This window comes from Haliotis cracherodii, unplaced genomic scaffold, assembly GCF_022045235.1.
Source record: "Haliotis cracherodii isolate W230 unplaced genomic scaffold, xgHalCrac1.p SCAF_17, whole genome shotgun sequence".
Classification (NCBI taxonomy): Eukaryota; Metazoa; Mollusca; class Gastropoda; order Lepetellida; family Haliotidae; genus Haliotis; species Haliotis cracherodii.
The window spans coordinates 24708385-24729420 of NW_027266272.1; the positions used below are offsets into that span (position 1 = coordinate 24708385).

Consider the following 21036-nt stretch of genomic DNA (forward strand, 5'->3'; position numbering starts at 1 on the left):
AACAAACAAGATTACATAGAAGTCAAATGGGACATTCACAAATACATACATCTCATGTTTATGAAAGTGAAATTAATTTGAATATATTTAAAATTTTCAATACCCTCCCTTTATCCTGGTTGTGTTAGCCTATGTGACTTGTGTGAACGTTACACTGAAATATTGAATGTCTATTTTGGGATGTTTTCACTACATGTATGTATGTCACCATGGGCTGTTTCGGGGTCATATGCATTAGCATGATAAGTTTCGCAAACATAGATATCAGTTGAAGGTGAGTGAATACACACAAGGAGGTTAAATGTAAGGGGTTATGTACCTACCTGGTGTTGTCTGTAGTTACATGGACTTCAGACGCCATTTGTGTTCGTAAGTGAAGTCTTTTTCATTTATTTCAAAAATTATGTACCTTTGAGCATGCTTTAAGATTTTTTTTATTGATTTTTTAATGATGATATTATTATTATTATTATTATTATTATTATTGTTGTTGTTGTTGTTGTTGTTGTTGTTGTTGTTGTTGTTATAATTATTATTATTATGTACAGATTAAAATAAAAAATGCAGCAAAGAGGGTATGGGTGATCCTGGCACAGTCAGGCTCACCATCAGCTCAGGGCCCTTGCCCCCCTCTACACGCAGCCCAGACAGCGAAAATGGGACTTCTCCCAGGAAGCTCTGCCTAGTCAAACCCAATCAGAAATTTTCGGAGAATGTGAAGACTCCCCAACCCTGCAGCCTTCGGCATTACCCAGATTGTCAGAAGGGCTGTATTCCTGGTAGCAAACCCAGGTCTCTCCCAATGTCAGTCAACAGATTGGGAGGTACCAAACCTAAGGCACCGAGAAGTTGGGGAGTCGGACAACTTGGTTCTTGGGATGCAAGCATGACATTTCGAACGCGAAGTCTGCATATTTGCCAAGTTTTTCCTGAATCTTGTCAATCACATTAGTGTTTAAGGGACAGAAAATTCAATGACATAAATGAGTTCATTGGATTTATCAAAAAGAACAAGATCAGGTTTGTTGGGCTGGATACCATAGAGGCTGTATACGGGCCTTGTTATTATTATTTACAGAATAAAATAAATAAATGCAGCAATGAGGGTTTGTTTATTTTAATCTGTAAATTATTATTATTATTATCAAAAAGAACAAGATCAGGTTTGTTGGGCTGGATACGTTAGAGGCTGTATACGGGCCTTGTTGTTATTGTTATTTACAGAATAAAATAAATAAATGCAGCAATGAGGATTTGTTTATTTTAATCTGTAAATTATTATTATTATTATTATCAAAAAGAACAAGATCAGGTTTGTTGGGCTGGATACGTTAGAGGCTGTATACGAACCTTGTTATTATTATTTACAGAATAAAATAAATAAATGCAGCAATGAGGATTTGTTTATTTTAATCTGTAAATTATTATTATTATTATTATTATTATTATTATTATTATTATTATTATTATTATTATTATTATCCCGCCATGAGACAGGGTGGGCAGATTGTCTGTGTGTCCATCTGTCCGAACATCAGGGCGGTGACCTTTCACTTTTCATTTCTTATCCTCTGCATAAACATGGCCTGGTTTCCTTGCTGAATCATGTATTTGCACACAGCCATTTGAAAGCTGTGTATTAGTTCAATCTTAAAATTTTGTTTTTATTTCGATCACCCTGCCTGATTTGAGTAAAAGTATAATGATAATAAGTTGAAGTAGCAAATACGGGTGTTTCTAAAAACAGGCATTAATTTGTAATGATAATAATAATCATTATCATAATAAAAATACAAATAATTATAATGTAGATTTTAATATGCCAGTTCCACACCATGGAGTTTGCTCGAAACACAACATTATTACCTTTGTCAACGGATCAGTGTGCACTCGATTTTCATTCTCGGCTCCCTGGGGAGAATACAACCCACGCAGTCTTTTGAGGTGCTAGAAGGGTAACAGTCACAATTTGTAAACAACTCATACCATATTCAGTGATTTGTCAAGCTTGATTTGTCAGCACAAGTGCAGTGAGTGCAGACTCATTGTTAAACAACACATGACTTGAGTTGAAAGACCATTATGAATATGGTGTACCTTACCATGGATTTACATTCGTGACCAACTCGCGTTATTCCGGAACAAGCCGAATAGCGACTCGTGCCCCTCTCATGGCCATTTTTGCAACTGGGCTGTTGTCAACTCATTGTGTGATGGTTCACATATTTTTCCCCATATATTATATATATTTCAGATGCAATTTAAAGCACATTGGGGCATGCGGAATTATACAGTAGGATTGAACACATTTAACTGTGTATAATTTTAGATACAAGACATATGTTAAATCAAAAATATTTCTTAGGGATTCTTTGACGAGGAACTTGAAGTCATATGGGCATTCTGATTGGTTTGTCATATTTTCGCACATAACATTCATCGATAGAGGGACGTGTCTTCTTGCAGGTTAGGAAAGGGGCGCGTGGTGACGAATGCATGGATTTATTCTTTCTTCTAGTATGGGAAACACTAAATTCCAGTAGGCCACAATAAATATTTATTAGATAATCATCCAAATTTTCCAAAACTGTGTGGTGGGAGGAATTTTAATTTTGGTAATATGTTTCAAATATACTGTTGAAGGCATGTGTGTACCAGTACATCACCTCGCTGTCAACGGATGTGATTCCCATGAAAATACAAGCTGGTAAGACTGTGTATGAAGTGTCCTCTAGCCTTGCTCCAAGGCTGTACTGAATGATAAGTCCATGGACTTAAAATAAATCTGTCCTTATAATTGGCAAGTCTAGGTAAGCCAACAGTATCTTAGGACACCAGTCTTTTATAGGAACTACATCATTTATGTAATCTGGGAATTTGTATGTTTGTTGTTTAATGCTGCACTCACCAATATTCCGGCTATATGATGGCAGTCTGTAAATAATCTGGGTCTGACAATCCAGTGATTGACATCATGAACATCGATCTACGCAATTGGAATACAATGACATGCATCAACCAAGTCAGCGAGCCTGACCACCCAATCCCGTTAGTCGCCTCTTACGACAAGCATAGTCGCCTTTTACGGCAAGCATGGGTTGCCGAAGACCTTTTCTACCCTGGATCTTCACAGCTCCTGGGAATTAGTGGTAAACCTGCATCACATTGGGCTTCTTCAAACATTAAACTGACATGCTGTGATATAGCTGGAATACTGTTATAAGTGGCATAAAACCCAACTCACTCACTCCACTCACTCACTCACTCACTCACTCACTCACTCACTCACTCACTCACTCACTCACTCACTCACTCACTCACTCACCCTAGTTAGGCTAAGGGTAAGACCTTTCTTTTCTCCTTTTTTCAATCTCTCTGGACCAAGGCTTATATAGCCAAGGTCACTCACTCACTCACTCACTCACACACTCACTCACCCTAGTTAGGCTAAGGGTAAGACCTTTCTTTTCTCCTTTTTTCGATCTCTCTGGACCAAGGGAGCGGTCGGGTAGCCTAGTGGTTAAAGAGTTCGCTTGTCACGCCGAAGACCCGGGTTCGATTCCCGACATGGGTACAGTGTGTGAAGCCCATTTCTGGTGTCCCCCGCCGTGATATTGCTGGAATATTGCTAAAAGCGGCGTAAAACCATACTCACTCACTCACTCTGGACCAAGGCTTATATAGCCAAGGTCACTCACTCACTCACTCACTCACTCACTCACACACACACAGTCACTCACTCACTCACACACACACACACACACACTCAGTCACTCACTCAGTCACTCACTCAACACTCACTCACTCACTCACTCCTTAGAGACTTGTGCACGTCTAGGTGTATTCATTACTTGAAGAAAGAGTGGTACTGGTGATTTTCTTTTGTAGTGAGTCGGGATGAAAATCTATTAAGTTCTTTATGTGGGTTCATGACAGGACGTACATTAATGGTATCGAGCCAGGTAATGACGATGTATGGAGATACCCCTTTTAAATAGTAATTGTGTTAGTATAAAGAAAAATAGAGCATAGACAATGCCCAAACATGTAAAACGTCGAGTAGAGACTCGTATTCATGTAAAAACAGTATGTAAAAAAAGGTTCTGATATAACTTGGTTTGTGATGTCACAGGTGTCTCAGGTGGGCCATTTTGTCTGTAAGCAATGCTCTGGGTAACTTACTACTATGATAGACTCACCTACTCTGAGAAAATGGTTTATTGTGGAGCGTGAGAAGGAACAATATGTTAAGCAATGGGGTCAAGGATTGGTTTTTCAATATCTCAGACGATGCAAAGAGACAAAAAGATTGGGTTAAACAATTTGAACGTTGATCCACAATATTAGCATCAGGACTCTTTATATTTCTGCGGATGTTGAAGTCCATCTGAATGAAATTGATAACAAACATTTCCATTTCATTATATTATTGGCAATAAGCATCAGGTAATTTCATTTTGATATGTGATTTTTTCTGCAGCGAAATTAAGGTAAATGCAATGTAAGTTGACACACTTGTTAACCATATTCAATTTTTTGTAATATTTAGCAAAATGGCCACTGAATTCAAATAAATATAGCCGTGAAATAATCAAACACAATAATATCATTGTACAGGTTCGATACTCAATTATTGTGTTTAGAGATTGATTTGAGCACCTAATAACATCTAATTTTTTGTGTTTAGAGATGGACTTGAGCTCCTAATAATATCTCATTTTTTGGTGTTTAGAGATGGACTTGAGCTCCTAATAACATCTCATTTTTTGTGTTTAAAGATGGACTTGAGCTCCGAATAACATCTTTTTCTGATTTTGAGCTGATTATGAGTTTTCATTGTGTTTTTGTATACATTGATTTCACTACACTTCAAGGTGGGCATACACGCTGGTTAGTCATCAGTCATCTTGTGACCATCTTTGGTTTGGGGATGATAAATTGAGCAAATATTGATCAATCATTCATTGCATACAGGTCACTTTCGGTAACCAGGCACATATATATTCACTGTGGAGGTCAGAGATCACATGGCCAGGCCAAAATTGTGTGATGCTTGGTTTGGGACAATAACTTCCACAAATATTGATGAAGACGAATTCAACTTTGAGACAAGTAGTATGTCATTACAAGTTCGATAGTCAACCAAGGTGGTCGATACCAGAGGGTCAGAGGTCAGACGTCTGATGACCACAACACATTCGTTGAGTTGATGATGATTCCGGAACAATTTTAGGGCCCTGGGTATCATAAGCCTATGATAAAGTATGGGAGTTATGACCAACTTAGCACTAAGATCACTTTGTGGAACGGGTTCCTGGGGCCCATTCCTCAAAGCAATCTTAGCACTAAGGTGATCGTAAGTCCCATACTTTAACATAGGCTTACGACAATCGCAGCGCTAAGGTCGCTTTGTGGAACAGCCCTGGGCCCCGTTCCACAAAGCGATCTTAGCGCTACGATTGTCGTAAGTCAGACTTAGCGCTAAGATCGCTTTGTGGAACGGGGCCCTTGTCATGTTGGTTTGACTGCCATGACCACCTTCTGTAAGATAGACTTATGATGGTCGTTGCACTGACAAGCATGGTGTGCTTGCATAACAGTGTTATTATGTGCAGGGATTGATATGGGCCTTATGGGTAAAAAATCACATTTTGACTTAGTATTATATTTTAAAACGACAGTATTTTAGGACCTGAGAAATACAATTCATAACCGTCAATTCATATTTGTTACAGAGAATTGTTACGTAGCATCAAACATTTGGACTAATTTTCTGCAAAGTCCTATTTTCAGACTTATAACTGTGTAATAATCGCAGTTTTTAGAAATAATTTCAATTGAAGGTAGACATGTATCCTGAAATGTTTTGACACAAAGATTTTATCTTCTTGTGCAGTCCCCTCGTTTGGTGAGTTTTACAGAAGTAAGTTGACGTCAAACATCTTTTTTCTGACGTCACAGCACAATTGTATCCTAGCAACCATGAGGTGCCTTTTGTCCTGGTTGGTCGCATCAGGGAATAGTGTGATATATTCCAGTTTTATTTACGCAGGTAGATATTTCCAAAAAATCTTGGTCCCTGTGTATTCCTTCTTTTGTCATCAATTTCGGTTGTGTCAAACCTCGGATAACTCGAATTATTTACATTGGTCCCTTCAACTTCGACACAATGGTGTTAAACAGAACAATGGCGATTGTGAACAAAACAACCGAGGAACATCCACTTCGCAATGCGTAGATGAGATGTGCGGTGTGAGTTACTGCCCTTGCATTCTAAATATAACTACCATAGTCCAATTACGTGAATCTGTTACTGTAAGAAACATACTTAACAATAAATAAAGACTAGATGCAGTGTATAAAAGACACATGCTGATACATGTCATAAGCAAATGTTGTGTGTCACTATAAACTCGACTCAAATTCCTGAGTAATAATTGACTGTATTGCCAAGGTTGACATGGACTAAGTTATAAACAATAGGAATAACGAGGACGTCATAGTTGCCCAACTTCTTCAGGTTGTTTGACATTAGGTATTCAATACAATGGAGATGAGGAATAATAACGGTGATTAGCTTCTTTTGAGTCTAGGTTTATACATTGCATGGCCTCATTTACCTGTGAAGATGCGGGTTAGAATAGGTCTTCAGCAACCCATGCTTGTCGTAAAAGGCGAATATGCTTGTCGTAAGAGACGACTAACGGGTTTGGGTGGTCAGGCTCGCTGACTTGGTTGATGCATGTCATTGTACCCCAATGGCGTGGATCGATGCTCGTGATATCAATCACTGGATTGTCTGGTCCAAACTCAATTAATTTACAGTATTGCTGAGTGCGGCTTTAAACAACAAACAAACAACAAATCATGGCCACATGGTATTTAGCCTTTTGAACTGAGCGTCAATTCAGAGCATGGCCTCCTGACTAGGTTACTTAGAGAGCTGGATGATCTCTGTGATTTGGTGACCAGTACCTGACTAATTGTGTGTCATTGTACTCTGATGACGTGGATTGTTGCTCATGCTTGGTACAGACATGATCATTTCCAGGCTGCCATGATAGAATATTACCATAAAACAACATTCATACAGACTTTCTGATCAATGTCCAGAGCCCTGTCCAACAAAACGATCTTAGCACTAAGGTGATCGTAAATGCCATACTTTAACATAGACTTACTATGTCGTAGCACTAAGATTGCTTTGTGGAACTGGGCCCAGGTCTTACCGAGAAGATGGTCGTAACTCAGGATACTTGAACATACTGATAAGAGAAGCCATAATGATAAGATTGTTTTGTGATGTCTATTGCCCAATTTCAGACCAAACAAACCAACCAACCAACCAACCAACCAACCCTGTCTGGCGCTCGGCATTAAGGGGCTAAAACAAGGACTGGTCGGCTTGGAGTCAGTATACTATGTCTGAGTGGGGTTTTCATGTTAAACTGTGGCATGGTATCTCAGTGAGCTAGCACTATAAATCGGCATCAGTCCGGAGTAGTACAAGCAGCCACACACACACACACACGTACATGCACGCCGCTATATAAGTGCAATAATCTTGGATGTGACGTTAAACCCAATTTCACCTCACCTCACCACACCTCACCTCACCTCACCTCGCCTCACCTCACCTCACCGCACCTCACCACACCTCACCTCACCTCACCTCACCTCACCTCACATAACAAAATGTGATTGGACAGATGAACACACTGGTGTTTGAATGACTTGAATTAAACTGGCCAGTACTGCCCTTTTCCCAAGCCTTGTCTCTCAGACTTCGAGTCTCTGCCTGATGGCCCTGTAATGTTGCAACCATGTCTAGCTGTCTCATTTGTGTACAGTGTGAGATTGCACAACCCCCTAAAGATGTCAGTGACGTAAACAGTTGTTGCTCAAATCGATCAGCAAGACACAAGCCTTCTAGTGAAGGGACCATTGCAAGATTACTCTGACAAGCAAGCAGTTGCCAAAGTTTTGACTTTTCTCACCTGCATTTATGTACGTCCTATTAAATGATATGCACATCTGAAACTCCAGATCATCAGAATTAATCAGAAATGAGAAAGTAGTATGTGAATGAGTCATTTAGGAAATATTAGCCTTGGGACGTTCCTTCCTAATTGGTAGAGAAGTACTTGGCTTTAATGAGGAGCTGGTGTATTCTTGCCGATGTCTGTAGGGTGATGGGCGAATTCAGAGAGAAAGCTTAGTGCTAAGCTGTCATAACTGCCACAGTTTAGTCAGGAGAGACATGGGTGTTTCAGAAGGTCTGGGACATGCACAGAGAGTGCTTAGCGCTAGACCTGTTGTAGCTGCCACACTTCAGCCAAGATGGACAATGCTTACATTCACAGAGAGTGTTTAGCGCTAGACCTGTCATAACTGCCACAGTTCAGTCAGGATAGACATGGGTGTTTCAGAAGGTCTGGGACATGCACAGAGAGTGCTTAGCGCTAGACCTGTCGTAGTTGCCACAGTTCAGTCAGGATAGACATGGGTGTTTCAGAAGGTCTGGGACATCCACATTGTGTGGCATTATATCAAGGTATATTATGTAACTTTATATCAAGGTATATTGTGTGGCATATCAAGGTATATTGTGTGGCATTATATCAAGGTATATTATGTAACTTTATATCAAGGAATATTGTGTGGCATAATACCAAAGTATATTATGTAACTTTATATGAAGGTATATTGTGTGGCATTATATCAAGGTATATTATGTAACTTTATATGAAGGAATATTGTGTGGCATTATATCAAGGTAAATTATGTAACTTTATATGAAGGTATATTGTGTGGCATTATATCAAAGTATATTATGTAACTTTATATGAAGGTATATTGTGTGGCATTATGTCAAGGTATATTATGTGGCATTATATCAAGGCATTTTGTGTGGTATTAGATCAAGGTATATTGTGTGACATATCAAGGTATATTGTGCGACATTATATCAAGGTATATAGTGTGGAATTATATGAAGGTATATAATCAAGGTATATTGTGTGGCATTATATCAAGGTATATAATGTGGCATTATATCATGGTGTATAGTGTGGTATTATTTAAAGGTATATTGTGTGGAATTATACCAAGGGACCAACCATTTAGAGCTGTAGCTGAAAGATCTATCTAATCTCGAAACAAAACCCCATCTGTCCAATTCCACACAAAAATGGTCAGCCCCTAATCAAAGAAAACAATGACCATTGCGCCCCTATATACATAAGTAGTGTTAAGCCCACGGTACCTCACCAGTATTACAATTTTTAAATAATTATTTAATTTGATTTTAATTGACCCCCATTTAGTGAGCCTTAAATGTTTGCATTTGGTGTCTCTGAATAAAATATTATTTCCAACAATGTAATTGCAATTGAAATATTGTAGAAATATTTGGCAAAAGAACACTTCATATTTTCCAAATAAAAATTTCCATGAAATTGCAATCTTGTCCTTTAAAACAACAACCCTGTATGTCTTATCAGAGCCTTTGATACCTGATACTTCAAAGGTTTGCATTCATATCAAACTGAAACCAATATCCCTTATCGATGAATGGACTTCCTTCCTCAGCAAATCGCCAGTTTCATTGTCATTGCTAGAAAAAACACCATTGCTTTGAAATTTCTAGTTTGGGATTTTCCCACTTCCTATTATGAAGGATTATGTTTCTGTTTGACTTTGTAACAATGGTTGCTAGGAGATGCGTGTCTTAATGCCTGATTGGTTAATTGATTGTCACCTCCTACAAAAAGTCCTCTCACTTCTGGATATTCATTTCATAATGAGAGAATTGTAATTCACAAACCAGTTTGACTTGATCCTCGATTATCCAGGTATTGTGTATCAGATATTAATACCCTGGACGTATTCGCCACCACAAGTTCGCTGGGGGCACGGGTGGCCCAGTCGTCTAAGGCGCCGCGATTCGCTGTGCAGAGATGCATCCTTTGGGCACGCCAGAAACCTATGATTGTGGGTTCGAATCCCGGTTCGCCCCGATTATGTTTCTAGGTTTGTCAGCACCATACCCGTGCTACTGGGTTTCACCGAAGTGGTAAACGTCTGAGACTTGCATCACTTCAGGCTTTCCTCCCACATTAAGCTGACACGCCGCAATATAACTGGAATACTGTTAAAAGCGGCGTTTAACCCAACTCACTCACTCACAAGTTCGCTTCAGAAGTGGAATCGACGTTTTCGTCTAACTTAACACAGGTCTCTTCTTCATGTACTTGAAATGAGTGACCAGTCGAGATCATTCTGAAGAACAAGAATTTAGTTTAGATAACATAAGACCAGATTTTGGTTAGGGGGGATTTTACAAATTTTTGTCCTAAAAAAAATCAGGCCAGTTGGTCGTAAACATAATGAGGTTTACTCTCTTGGCAGAGAAGGGTTTGTTTTCTTGCAGAGTTTGACCAGATATGCCTCTATATAGTTGTCATTATGGTTAATTATGGCTATGGACAGAATTATCATTAAACTGCCCCGCATTTTATCAGAAATGTGCAGGGCACTGTAACTTGATAATGCCCTCATATTGCTTGACGATGGGCCATTATCACGCCCGTTGTTAGGTGACGTCATAGGGATAGGAAAAGGTGACGTCACGTTCAATAGTGATGTCATCTGGTTTGTTCTATGACGTTTCCATATTTGTAAAAGTGGGTCAGTGAAATTCGTGTTGATTGCACTAAATGTTCAAAACCGATATTGTTGTTTAAGTTTATTACATAAAAGATTCTATCCATTTTAGCTATAATAACTACTTTTCAGGGCATTATCATTTGCAGAAGCCCTCGGTCTTTTCAACTGCCCTCCTTCTTCGGGCAGGTAACGGAAGACCTCGGGCTTCTAGAGATGATAATGCCCTGAAAAATAGCATTACCCTTATACAGTAAACTACGGTTATAACAAACTCAAAGGAACCACTAATTTTAATTCGTTATAACCGTAGCTCGTTATAAGCAAATGTACGGAATATACACAGCAAATGGACAGGACCAAAAATATAGTTGGTTATATCCGTCAGTTCATTATAAGCGTGTTCGTTATAAACGTAGTTTACTGTAGTAACAGATGAGGACTTAGAACAGATGCAGTTTGAACAGAAGCATCTATTCTATTTTTCTTCTCGACCAAATGAGACCAGATAGACATATTCAATTTTGAATTAATCTCATATTTTGGAGGGTTTATGCTTGGTCAATCTGTTAAAATTAAATCTCTAAAATGGGTTCGAATGATTAAGCTCAAGTAGTCTTGATTGTGTCATGTAATCACTAGCGCAACTGGTGGTTGAATGGTATTAAGGCACTACCACTCACTTTGAAGAGTTGCCTCCCTTAGCTATACAAGGAAACTGTTTTTATTATCCTTATCTGTAAGCATCATACCTGTGCATGTGTTAAACATCTATAACCTACATACTTTGGGCTTTCGTCGGACATGCTTATCCATTTTTGCAAACACCTGGTGTCATCACTGATTTTCAGTGATCCATTGACATCATTTTCACCACTATTTTGCCTTTTAAACGCCAAATGGAATCTGTTACAGCAGATAATTGAGAATGATTTTTCTGTGGCATTGACGTTTTATATTTGCAAATCAAGCTGATATGCCATGGTATGACTGAGTGAGTGGTTCTTTTTGAACAGTATTTCACTCACTCACTCACTCACTCACTCACTCACTCACTCACTCACTCACTCACTCACTCACTCCTGACCTGCATCAATGTGGAGTATCCATCTCCAAAAATGCTATGGTATTGTCTCCATGAGGATTTCAGGTTAGAACAGGTCCCCAGGTCGTCATTGGTTAACTCACTCACTCACTCACTCACTCACTCACTCACTCACTCACTCACTCCTGACCTGCACCTAAGAGTTGCATCATATATATATATTATACCCCTCTTCAACATGTCTTTTATACAAAAGATGACCTGATTGAAATAATCGCCTCCTAGTGAGGACTGTTTCCACCATTCATATCGCAGTCATTACCAGTGATGAAAAACATTTTAATTACATAACACACATCTTCCTCTTACTACATAAAACAGAATATAATCGACAACAAATTCCGATGTCAAAGTTTTGCCCGAAATCAATGCCTTACCAATGACAGAGGTTTCTAAATACAGATTTGATGCAAGCATTATCCACTAAGAGCTATGATAAACTCCTGCCTAATGTATCAAGGCGATCTTTCAATGGGACGATAGGGTTTAATCAATATGTTATTGAGGGCCATAAGGCCTTTATTTCAGTGTAGGGCTGGCAGCCCTTTGTAACTGCTAATTATGACTTACGATGTGTTTGGGCTCCCAGTATGCATTGTGATGAATGTTTGATTTCTTCGACAGATTGCGATGGGCAGCGACAGGACCATGGACTGGGTTACTTGTGATTGAACACAGCGCTAACCGTCGTCACTTGCAATGATTGGCAGCTACAGACACAGCAAATACATCGATGATGCAGAGAAGGATGAACAGTACTTGATGATATTTGCAAGGTATTAACGGAGGACGTCCGGTGAAGTTTGGATATCAAGTCGCAATATCGTGTTCTCTACTTTGGGTTCATGAACAGCTATGTGTGAGACATTGTTGGAAAAGTGATTTGGAATTGGATTGTGACATTGCGGAAGCGTTTGGAAAATTAGCTGATTTTGATTCTTCATGAATGAGGATAGTTTGTGTCATGTGAGCTGACACTCATTCGTGGCTCAGGAGAATATCGCTTTATTTGAAAGACGAGGAATCGTGACAAAAGTTGAGAAAAGTGTGACGATTGGATGATTCGGTTGATTTTGTTTGATGAATTCGTTCAGGAAATGCTTCTTTTAATGAAGTAGATTATCTTGTCGCTGAAAATCAATTTGTGTTATTAGTGCAAATTGCAGAGGACGGTTCGGAGGATGGATTGACAAGGAGTCATCATCGGAAACGGGGATGTGGCGAAACAGTTAGCAGATTGACACATCTAGGTCGTGACATCTACAGAGTTGTAATGACATTGAGTGACACCTGTCAATCAATTTGTTGAAATGGCATGTTTCTGATCTCTGTTAAACACAGTATTCCACTGGAAGATTCCAAACATTCAATGGATTCATGGAATTATCTATGCAAGAATTTTTCTGAGGAAATGCATCTATAATGGATTTATGAAATATCTGATCTTGATTTTCCCTGTTTGTACGTGATGTAGGTGCTGTGGAATTATCAAAAGTAAAGCGCAAACCCATGTGTGAATTATTATAAAGGAACATAAAATTGAAAAATGTTTAACCCAAATATCACGACTCCAGTTTGGGGGAATATATCGGCTAACAGCACAGATCCGGTAAAAAGGGAATGGGGAATTGTATTCTCTTCGATAGTCTCCTCAATTCTGTGTGTGTCCGCCTTGTTATCAGTCGTGGGAAATGCCATGGTGATCCTGGTAGTTGTCCGACACCGTGGGATGCGAACTCGGACCAACCTGTTTTTGGTGAACCTGGCTGTGGCTGACTTCCTTGTTGGTTGTCTGGCGATGCCAGCAGCCATCACGACAATCCTCGCTGGAACGTGGAAGTTCGGAGATGAGTTTTGTGTGATTCACGGTTTCCTTAACCCTTTTTGTCTCGTAGCATCCATTCATACTCTCATGTACATCAGTATTCACAAGTACTACTCGATAACGCGTCCGTTCAGCAGTTCTTTTACGTTACGATGTGTTCTCCTAATGATGGCATTTACTTGGATCTGGGCGGGAGTGAGTGGCACCATCACGGTAGTAGGACTGAACAACGTGACCTATAAGGAAGGCACGTCCCAGTGTGGCCCTGTATATCCCCACGATGTACGAAGCTACGCCCACCATGCTATTATCTTGATAACTAATTTTGTTATTCCGCTGTCAATTCTTGTGTACTGCTACTTAAAAATGTTCAAGGTAATACGAGCTCACACGAAACGGCTTCAGGAAAATACTACACTGGAACAAGATGTGATACTTGCTCAACAGAAAAAGGTGGCGGTCACTTTGTTCATTGTGTTGGCGTGTTTTATTACTTGTTGGATACCTTACAACATCTACACCATATATGTGACGAGCTTGAAGGACAAGAAGCACTTCTCCATCTACATTAATCCTTTGGTGAGTAGACTTGGGAAGATCGGGGCTAGATTGGGTCTTCAGCAACCATTCTTCTCATAAGAGGCGACTAACGGGATCGGGTGGTCAGGCTCGCTGACTTGGTTGATGCATGGAGGGTTCACTCTAGGAAGTTTCTGACATGGGCTCTGTATCTGAAATTTTCAAATATTCCAGAAGTACACCACACTTGCCCATACAGCACAATGTTAAAATGCCCCATTGTCTTTGAAAATGTAGGTCTTTCTTTAAATTTTCCTTCAACGTGTGTTCATTTAAGAATTGACTTTTTTTGCTTTTATAGAAGTATCAACGTAAAAACCAGTGTGCATACTGTATAAGTCCTCTTAGCAGATTCACGCAAAGGGTGCCGGCAGAATTTTACAGTTATGTCTCCTAAATGGAAAAATATATTGAAGTCAATTCTCATATTTAAATAAGTCAACAACAATAACTTCACAGACTGTTTATTTAGTCAGTGACACAGAACACTGTAGACAATGATACAAACTCAGTGGGGGCGGTCGGGTAGCCTAGTGGTTAAAGCGTTCGCTCGTCACGCCGAAGACCCGGGTTCCATTCCCGACATGGGTACAATGTGTGAAGCCCATTTCTGGTATCCCCCGCCGTGATATTGCTGAAATATTGCTAAAAGCCGCGTAAAATCACTCACTCACTCACTCACTCACTCACTCTGTTTATTATGGCTAGAGGGGGGCACGGGTGGCCCAGTCATCCAAGGCGTCGCGATTGGCTGTGCAGAGTTGCGTCCCTTGGGCACGCCAGAAACCTATGATTGTGGGTTCGAATCCCGGTTCGCCTCGATTATGTTTCTAGGTTTGTCAGCACCATACCCGTGCTCGTGTGTTTCAACGAGGTGGTAAACATCTAAGACCTGCATCACTTCAGCTTTCCTCCCACATTAAGCTGACACGCCGTGATATGACTGGAATACTGGTAAAAGCGGCGTTAAACCCAACTCACTCACTCACTCACTCACGGTGATAAACATCTAAGACCTACATCACTTTGGAGTTTCCAATGACTCCATGAGGATTTCAGGTTAGAGCAGGTCCCCAGCATCCTATGCTGGTCGTCACAGGCAACCAAGTGGCTCAAGTGATCAAGCTCAGTGACTTGGTTGATGCATGTCATCATACCCCAACAGCATAGATCATTGTTCACAATATCAATCACTAGATTATCTGATCCAGACTGACAGACCGCAACCATACAGCTGAAATATTGCTGAGTAACTTGAAAGAAAGCTGGGATATTGAGGGAATTATATATTGCTGAAAAGTGCCTATAAACCATATCCTCTCTCACCTGTAAAAGTAAAAACAAATTTTTTGATAAGTTTCAACTTCTTTTAATTATCATTTTTTTCTCCTTTACAGGCGTATATGTTTGGCTATCTTAACAGCGCCTGTAATCCCATCATCTATGCGTTCCGCAGTCCATCGTTCCGAGAAGGATACAAGGAGATATTGTGCCAAAATCCACAATATGTCATCACTGATGGTAAGAGCTTTTCCGGTTAGATTTGAGCAAATGTAATAAACGGCTCCCCAGTAACACTAACACAATTGTTGATTTATTGTCAAACAATTATTGTTAAGTTTGTCATGATGGAATTATCCACACAAAAACATAAGTTCTACTCTTTGAAATAATATTTCTAAATATTATGCTGTTTGGTTTGAATGTAAAAGTATGTCTAATATTCGTTTATGAAATTTTGAGATGATCCCTGACCTAAAAAATAATCATTTGATTTTTTTGTTTAACCATGTTGTTTGGTGAGTTGATGAGATGAGTAGTTAGCTGTGAAATAATAATCTTTAATTGATTTCACAGACATTAGGTTTCATCAGAAGGACATGGTATGAAATTAATTGATTGTAACAAAAGAAAGATGAATTAATTCTATCAAAATGGTATTGAACAACGTCAGGGTTGTTAAGTCTGTTAATACTATTGACTATATCTTAACTTTTCATCCCTGTGGTAATTTGAAAGTCATTAGTTTTGCAAGTTGCTTTCATAATGTGTTCGGGCATGGCTGGCCTCGTCGGGTTAGGCATCAGAATTCACTGTACAGAGTTACATCCCTTAGGCTTGCCAGGAACCTATGATGTGGTTCAAATCCTTGTTCGACCTGATTATTTTGGTAGGTTTGTCAGCACCATACCCATGCTCGTGGGTTTTACCAAAATGGTAATCATTTAAAATGTTCATCACATCGAGCTTTCACCCACATCAAATTGATATGCCGTGATATAACAGAAAAACTGTTTGAATTGGCATTAAACCCCGCTCACTCGTTCAGAAATGTGTGTCTGTAGTTTTAGTCTTGAATATAGCTTGTGAGATTATAAAAACACAAGTAGTTTATTATGTCTGAGGGGGCACGGGTGGCCCAGTCGTCTAAGGCGCCGGAATGTGCTATGCAGAGTTGCGTCCCTTGGGCATGCCAGAAGCTTATGATTGTGGGTTCAAATCCTGGTTCGCCCCGGTTATGTTTCTAGGTTTTTCAGTACCATACCCGTGCTCTTGGGTTTCACCAAAGTGGTAAACGTCGAAGACCTGCATCACTTCAGGCTTTCCTCCCACATTAAGCTGACACGCTGTGATATAACTGAAATACTGTTAAAAGCGGTGTTAAACACTCACTCACTCATTATGTGTTTGAGTGTGTCTCAATTCTTTTACTATAAGTACCTAGGACTATTTCATATAATGTAGCTTTGTTTTGAGTCTGGTCTGAATGAGGGCAGAAACTTTGTCCATATGTAGAACTTCCTGTCAGTATTATTCACCAGGAAAGCAGGTGTACATACAATCTAAGTCCTGGTTGTCATGATGCCCTGATGCATTGGTTGGTACTCATATTATCAACCACTGGTTCACCTGTCCTAGACTTAATTATTGACAAGCTACAGTATATTTCTGGGAATAATGCTGACTGTGCATATATCAACATGCCCCGACTCTCTGGATTCCTACTCAATGTGACCGCCTCAGTGGTCTAGAGGTAGAGCGTCCGCCTGGAGAGCGGAAGGGTCGGGGTTTGATCCCCGGTCGCGTCATACCAAAAGACGTTGAAAGATGGTACTTGTTGTTACCCTGTCTGGCGCTCGGCATTAAGGGGCTAAAACAAGGACTGGTCGGTTCGGAGTCAGTATACTGTGTCTGAGTGGGGTATTCATGTTAAACTGCGGCATGGTATCTCAGTGGGCTAGCACTATAAATCGGCATCAGTCCAGACTAGTACAAGCAGCCACACACACACACACACACGTACATGCACGTCGCTATATAAGTGCAATAATCTTGGACGTGATGTTAAACCCAATTTCACCTCACCTCACCTGCTCAATGTTGAATGTTGTAACAAGTAAAAGTAAGGCTTCTGAAACTAGAAACAATTTCTTAGATCTGATGCTAGCAATGGTGTCACTCAAGGGATGAAAGGTTAAGACTGTCAATTAATTATTTTTAAAATATATTTTTTATTTTCACTATTTTATTGGATTGGAAGAGTTAATGTTTTAAGAATGAGATTTTTAACTGTTTTTCTCCAACATATAGTATATGTGGTAAACCAAAGACGGGGGTCAAAATAAAGACTTGGTATGTATCCTCGTCATGCATTAAGAACACGGAAGCATATATTGTTATGATCTGTAGATACTATTGAACAGACAACTAATATCAGACTTATTTGCAGCCTGGAACCTTTAGAAGTAGTTTAGTTTTGATAGACTTTAGTTAGTCTTAGGAATCGTGTGTCTTTGGATAATATTTTGCAGCACAAAAACATCTTAAAATTGATATGATAAAACTGGGCAATTGTTGTCTATTTAACTAAAAGTAGGGGAACAGACATCGCAACTTATAGGTAGCATATCAGAACAATTGGTCCAAACTTGGGAAAAAATGTGAAATGTAAATACACTTTATCCAGGGCACATTTATCTGAACTTAATAATTAAACTTGGGAACATTTTAAATTTTAAAATCGTTAAAGTTCAGAAACCCAATTTTGGGGAAATGTAAGCAGTTAGTTTATTGAGAAAGTTGAAGAACACTTCAGTTAATATTGTTGTAAAACAGTGGAACAGTTATCTGCTTATGTTTACGTGTGGATAATATTGGGAAGCATTTCATGTAGACTTTGCGATAAACCGGCGAACAGTCATCTGTTTAATGTATGGATAAAACTGGGGAACGTTTCATATAAACTGTGTGGTAAACTAGGGATCAGTTATTTACTTTAAAAAGTATGAATAAAACTGGGGAACATTTCATATAAATCTTGTGGTAAACTGGGGAACAGTTATTTACTTTAAAATGTATGAATAAAACTGGGGAACATTTCATATAAATCTTGTGGTAAACTAGGGATCAGTTATTTACTTTAAAAAGTATGAATAAAACTGGGGAACATTTCATATAAATCTTGTGGTAAACTGGGGAACAGTTATTTACTTTAAAATGTATGAATAAAACTTGGGAACATTTCATATAAATCTTGTGGTAAACTAGGGATCAGTTATTTACTTTAAAGTATGAATAAAACTGGGGAACATTTCATATAAATCTTGTGGTAAACTGGGGAACAGTTATTTACTTTAAAATGTATGAATAAAACTGGGGAACATTTCATATAAATCTTGTGGTAAACTGGGGAACAGTTTTTTTATTTTAAAATGTATGAATAAAACTGGGGAACATTTCATATAAATCTTGTGGTAAACTAGGGATCAGTTATTTACTTTAAAGTATGAATAAAACTGGGGAACATTTCATATAAATCTTGTGGTAAACTGGGGAACAGTTTTTTTATTTTAAAATGTATGAATAAAACTTGGGAACATTTCATATAAATCTTGTGGTAAACTGGGGAATAGTCGTCTACTTAAAAACAGATGGATAAAACTTGGGAACGTTTCATATAAACTTTGTGATAAACTCGGGAATAGTCCGGATAAAACTTGACAACTGCAGTGTAATTAATAAGGGGATAAAAGTGGGGAACGGTAACTACAGACAAAAAGTGGGAACATTCATAGATATGTGTGAGGAACACAGTGACTGTTGTACTCATATTGAAGTTGTAACTGCACGTAGCACTAGTTTTGTTTGTGCAATGGATGCAGTTTTTTACCGAAGCACATACATTCAACACGTCAATTAATATTGTCAGTACATGTTCATTCTGATTTAGTACTAAGTTCATTTGTTATTGCATGATGAACATGTCATCTATGTGTTTAATATGTTAGCAGTGACAGCAATCGTTTTCTGACACCTGTAAACGTGTGGTTACGTTTCTCATATTTTTTTCACATCTGAATTTTGTTAATTTTGGGGGTTTTCTTTGGATGATAGTTTTTTATTTTTCATTTTGTTTTACAGGATTTTTTATATTAATATGTGCATGTGTTTAAGATTAAAAATTGCAGACTGATATTCAGACTCACATGACAAGATACAGATAAAAGGCAAGGTTACTTTTGAAAACGTCAGTATATGAGAATTGAGTCCTTGAAGAACTTGAGTGTAATGTGTATGGTCGAACCCCTGTTATCTCGAACCTATCGGGGGAGGGGGTTGTAACTTTGAGATATCCAGACATCCTGACAGATCAAGAAACAGTATTATACATTGCAATATTATTGCATACAAAAGAAACACAAAACATGTATCTAATGACAAGTTGAAATGTATTTCAACGTAAATGATTTTTAACAGTTGTGATAAATTATGTACAGCGTTCATGTACCTTATTAGGCATACCGTATTCGACGTAATAAGCGCCCTGCTCTAATAAGTGCCCACGGCGATATTTGTTAATATATTGGCTAGTGAACAATCCCAATCAGCACCCCTTCCGATTTATCAATGTACACATGACTTTTTTATTCGTGCATCATACACACTCGTGTGTTATATCACCCTTAATTATGGGCAATTAAATTCTTGACAAATATATCTGTCGTATGTAAACATTTCAGGCTGTTAGCATAAACCACGAAATTTACGATCTTTCAACTCAAAATAATATTCTAATAAGCGTCCCCTATTTCTAATTTTGAGAGCACCCTGGGCGCTTATTACGTTCAATACGGTAACATCAAGCACTTTATAGTCTGTAATTTTGTGAACAAATGGTTCAAATTGCACTGCACTTTATCAGCGATGTTAGATGTGGGACGTATGGTTCTAGATATTCTTGGATGTTTTAGTAAGTCTATCACACAGACCCTAAAACACTTACCGGTATATCCAATATAGCCAATGCAAGTCTATAATGTTCTGCAAGTCTAGATTACTGCAGTATCAGAAATGAAGAGCGTTTCTTGGCTACTTTTTATTATATTTCATAACTATAATTTTAACAACTGTTTTTATCAGTAAATATGTTCATTTCAGAGACTAGATGTTAGTTTAGGATTATTGGGCAAATGCCAACTTCAAGATAAAAGTACAAAATACTATTGTGAAGTCAACTTGGGACCCAGACCAAGTTTCTGTATGTTTTTATCTCAATTTCGAGATAAGCAAATGTATATGTATTTCTATAGTGAGGTGGTTGGGACCAGAGAATAGGTTTGAGATATCAGTACATTCGAGAAAACAGAGTTTGAGATAACAGGGTTTGACTGTTTAAGGTTGAGACATTTTGGCACCATTTTGGAATTTGGTAGTTTGGTTGTCTGTTATCACAGATTACACTGGCTACAAGAAACATTCCGCAAGGTGGACTTGTCCATGTTGTCCAAACATGAAATTATATGAATATTATCTCATATTTGTGAAATCAAAAACGGTATCCAGAGTTCTGAACATAATTTTC

The 21036-nt window shown here is 38.6% G+C and overlaps 1 protein-coding gene across 7 annotated transcripts in view; it reads left to right on the top strand.

The window, feature by feature from the left end:
* LOC139464984 (melatonin receptor type 1C-like) overlaps positions 1-21036 on the top strand; it is a 182619-nt gene that overhangs the window by 131230 nt on the left and 30353 nt on the right. For all 7 annotated transcript variants that reach the window (XM_071246635.1, XM_071246634.1, XM_071246639.1 and 4 more), the window contains 2 exons: positions 12395-14174; positions 15572-15695. In XM_071246635.1, the coding sequence (XP_071102736.1) occupies positions 13317-14174; positions 15572-15695 (982 nt within the window). In that variant the 5' untranslated portion in view covers positions 12395-13316. The remainder of the gene's footprint in view (positions 1-12394; positions 14175-15571; positions 15696-21036) is intronic.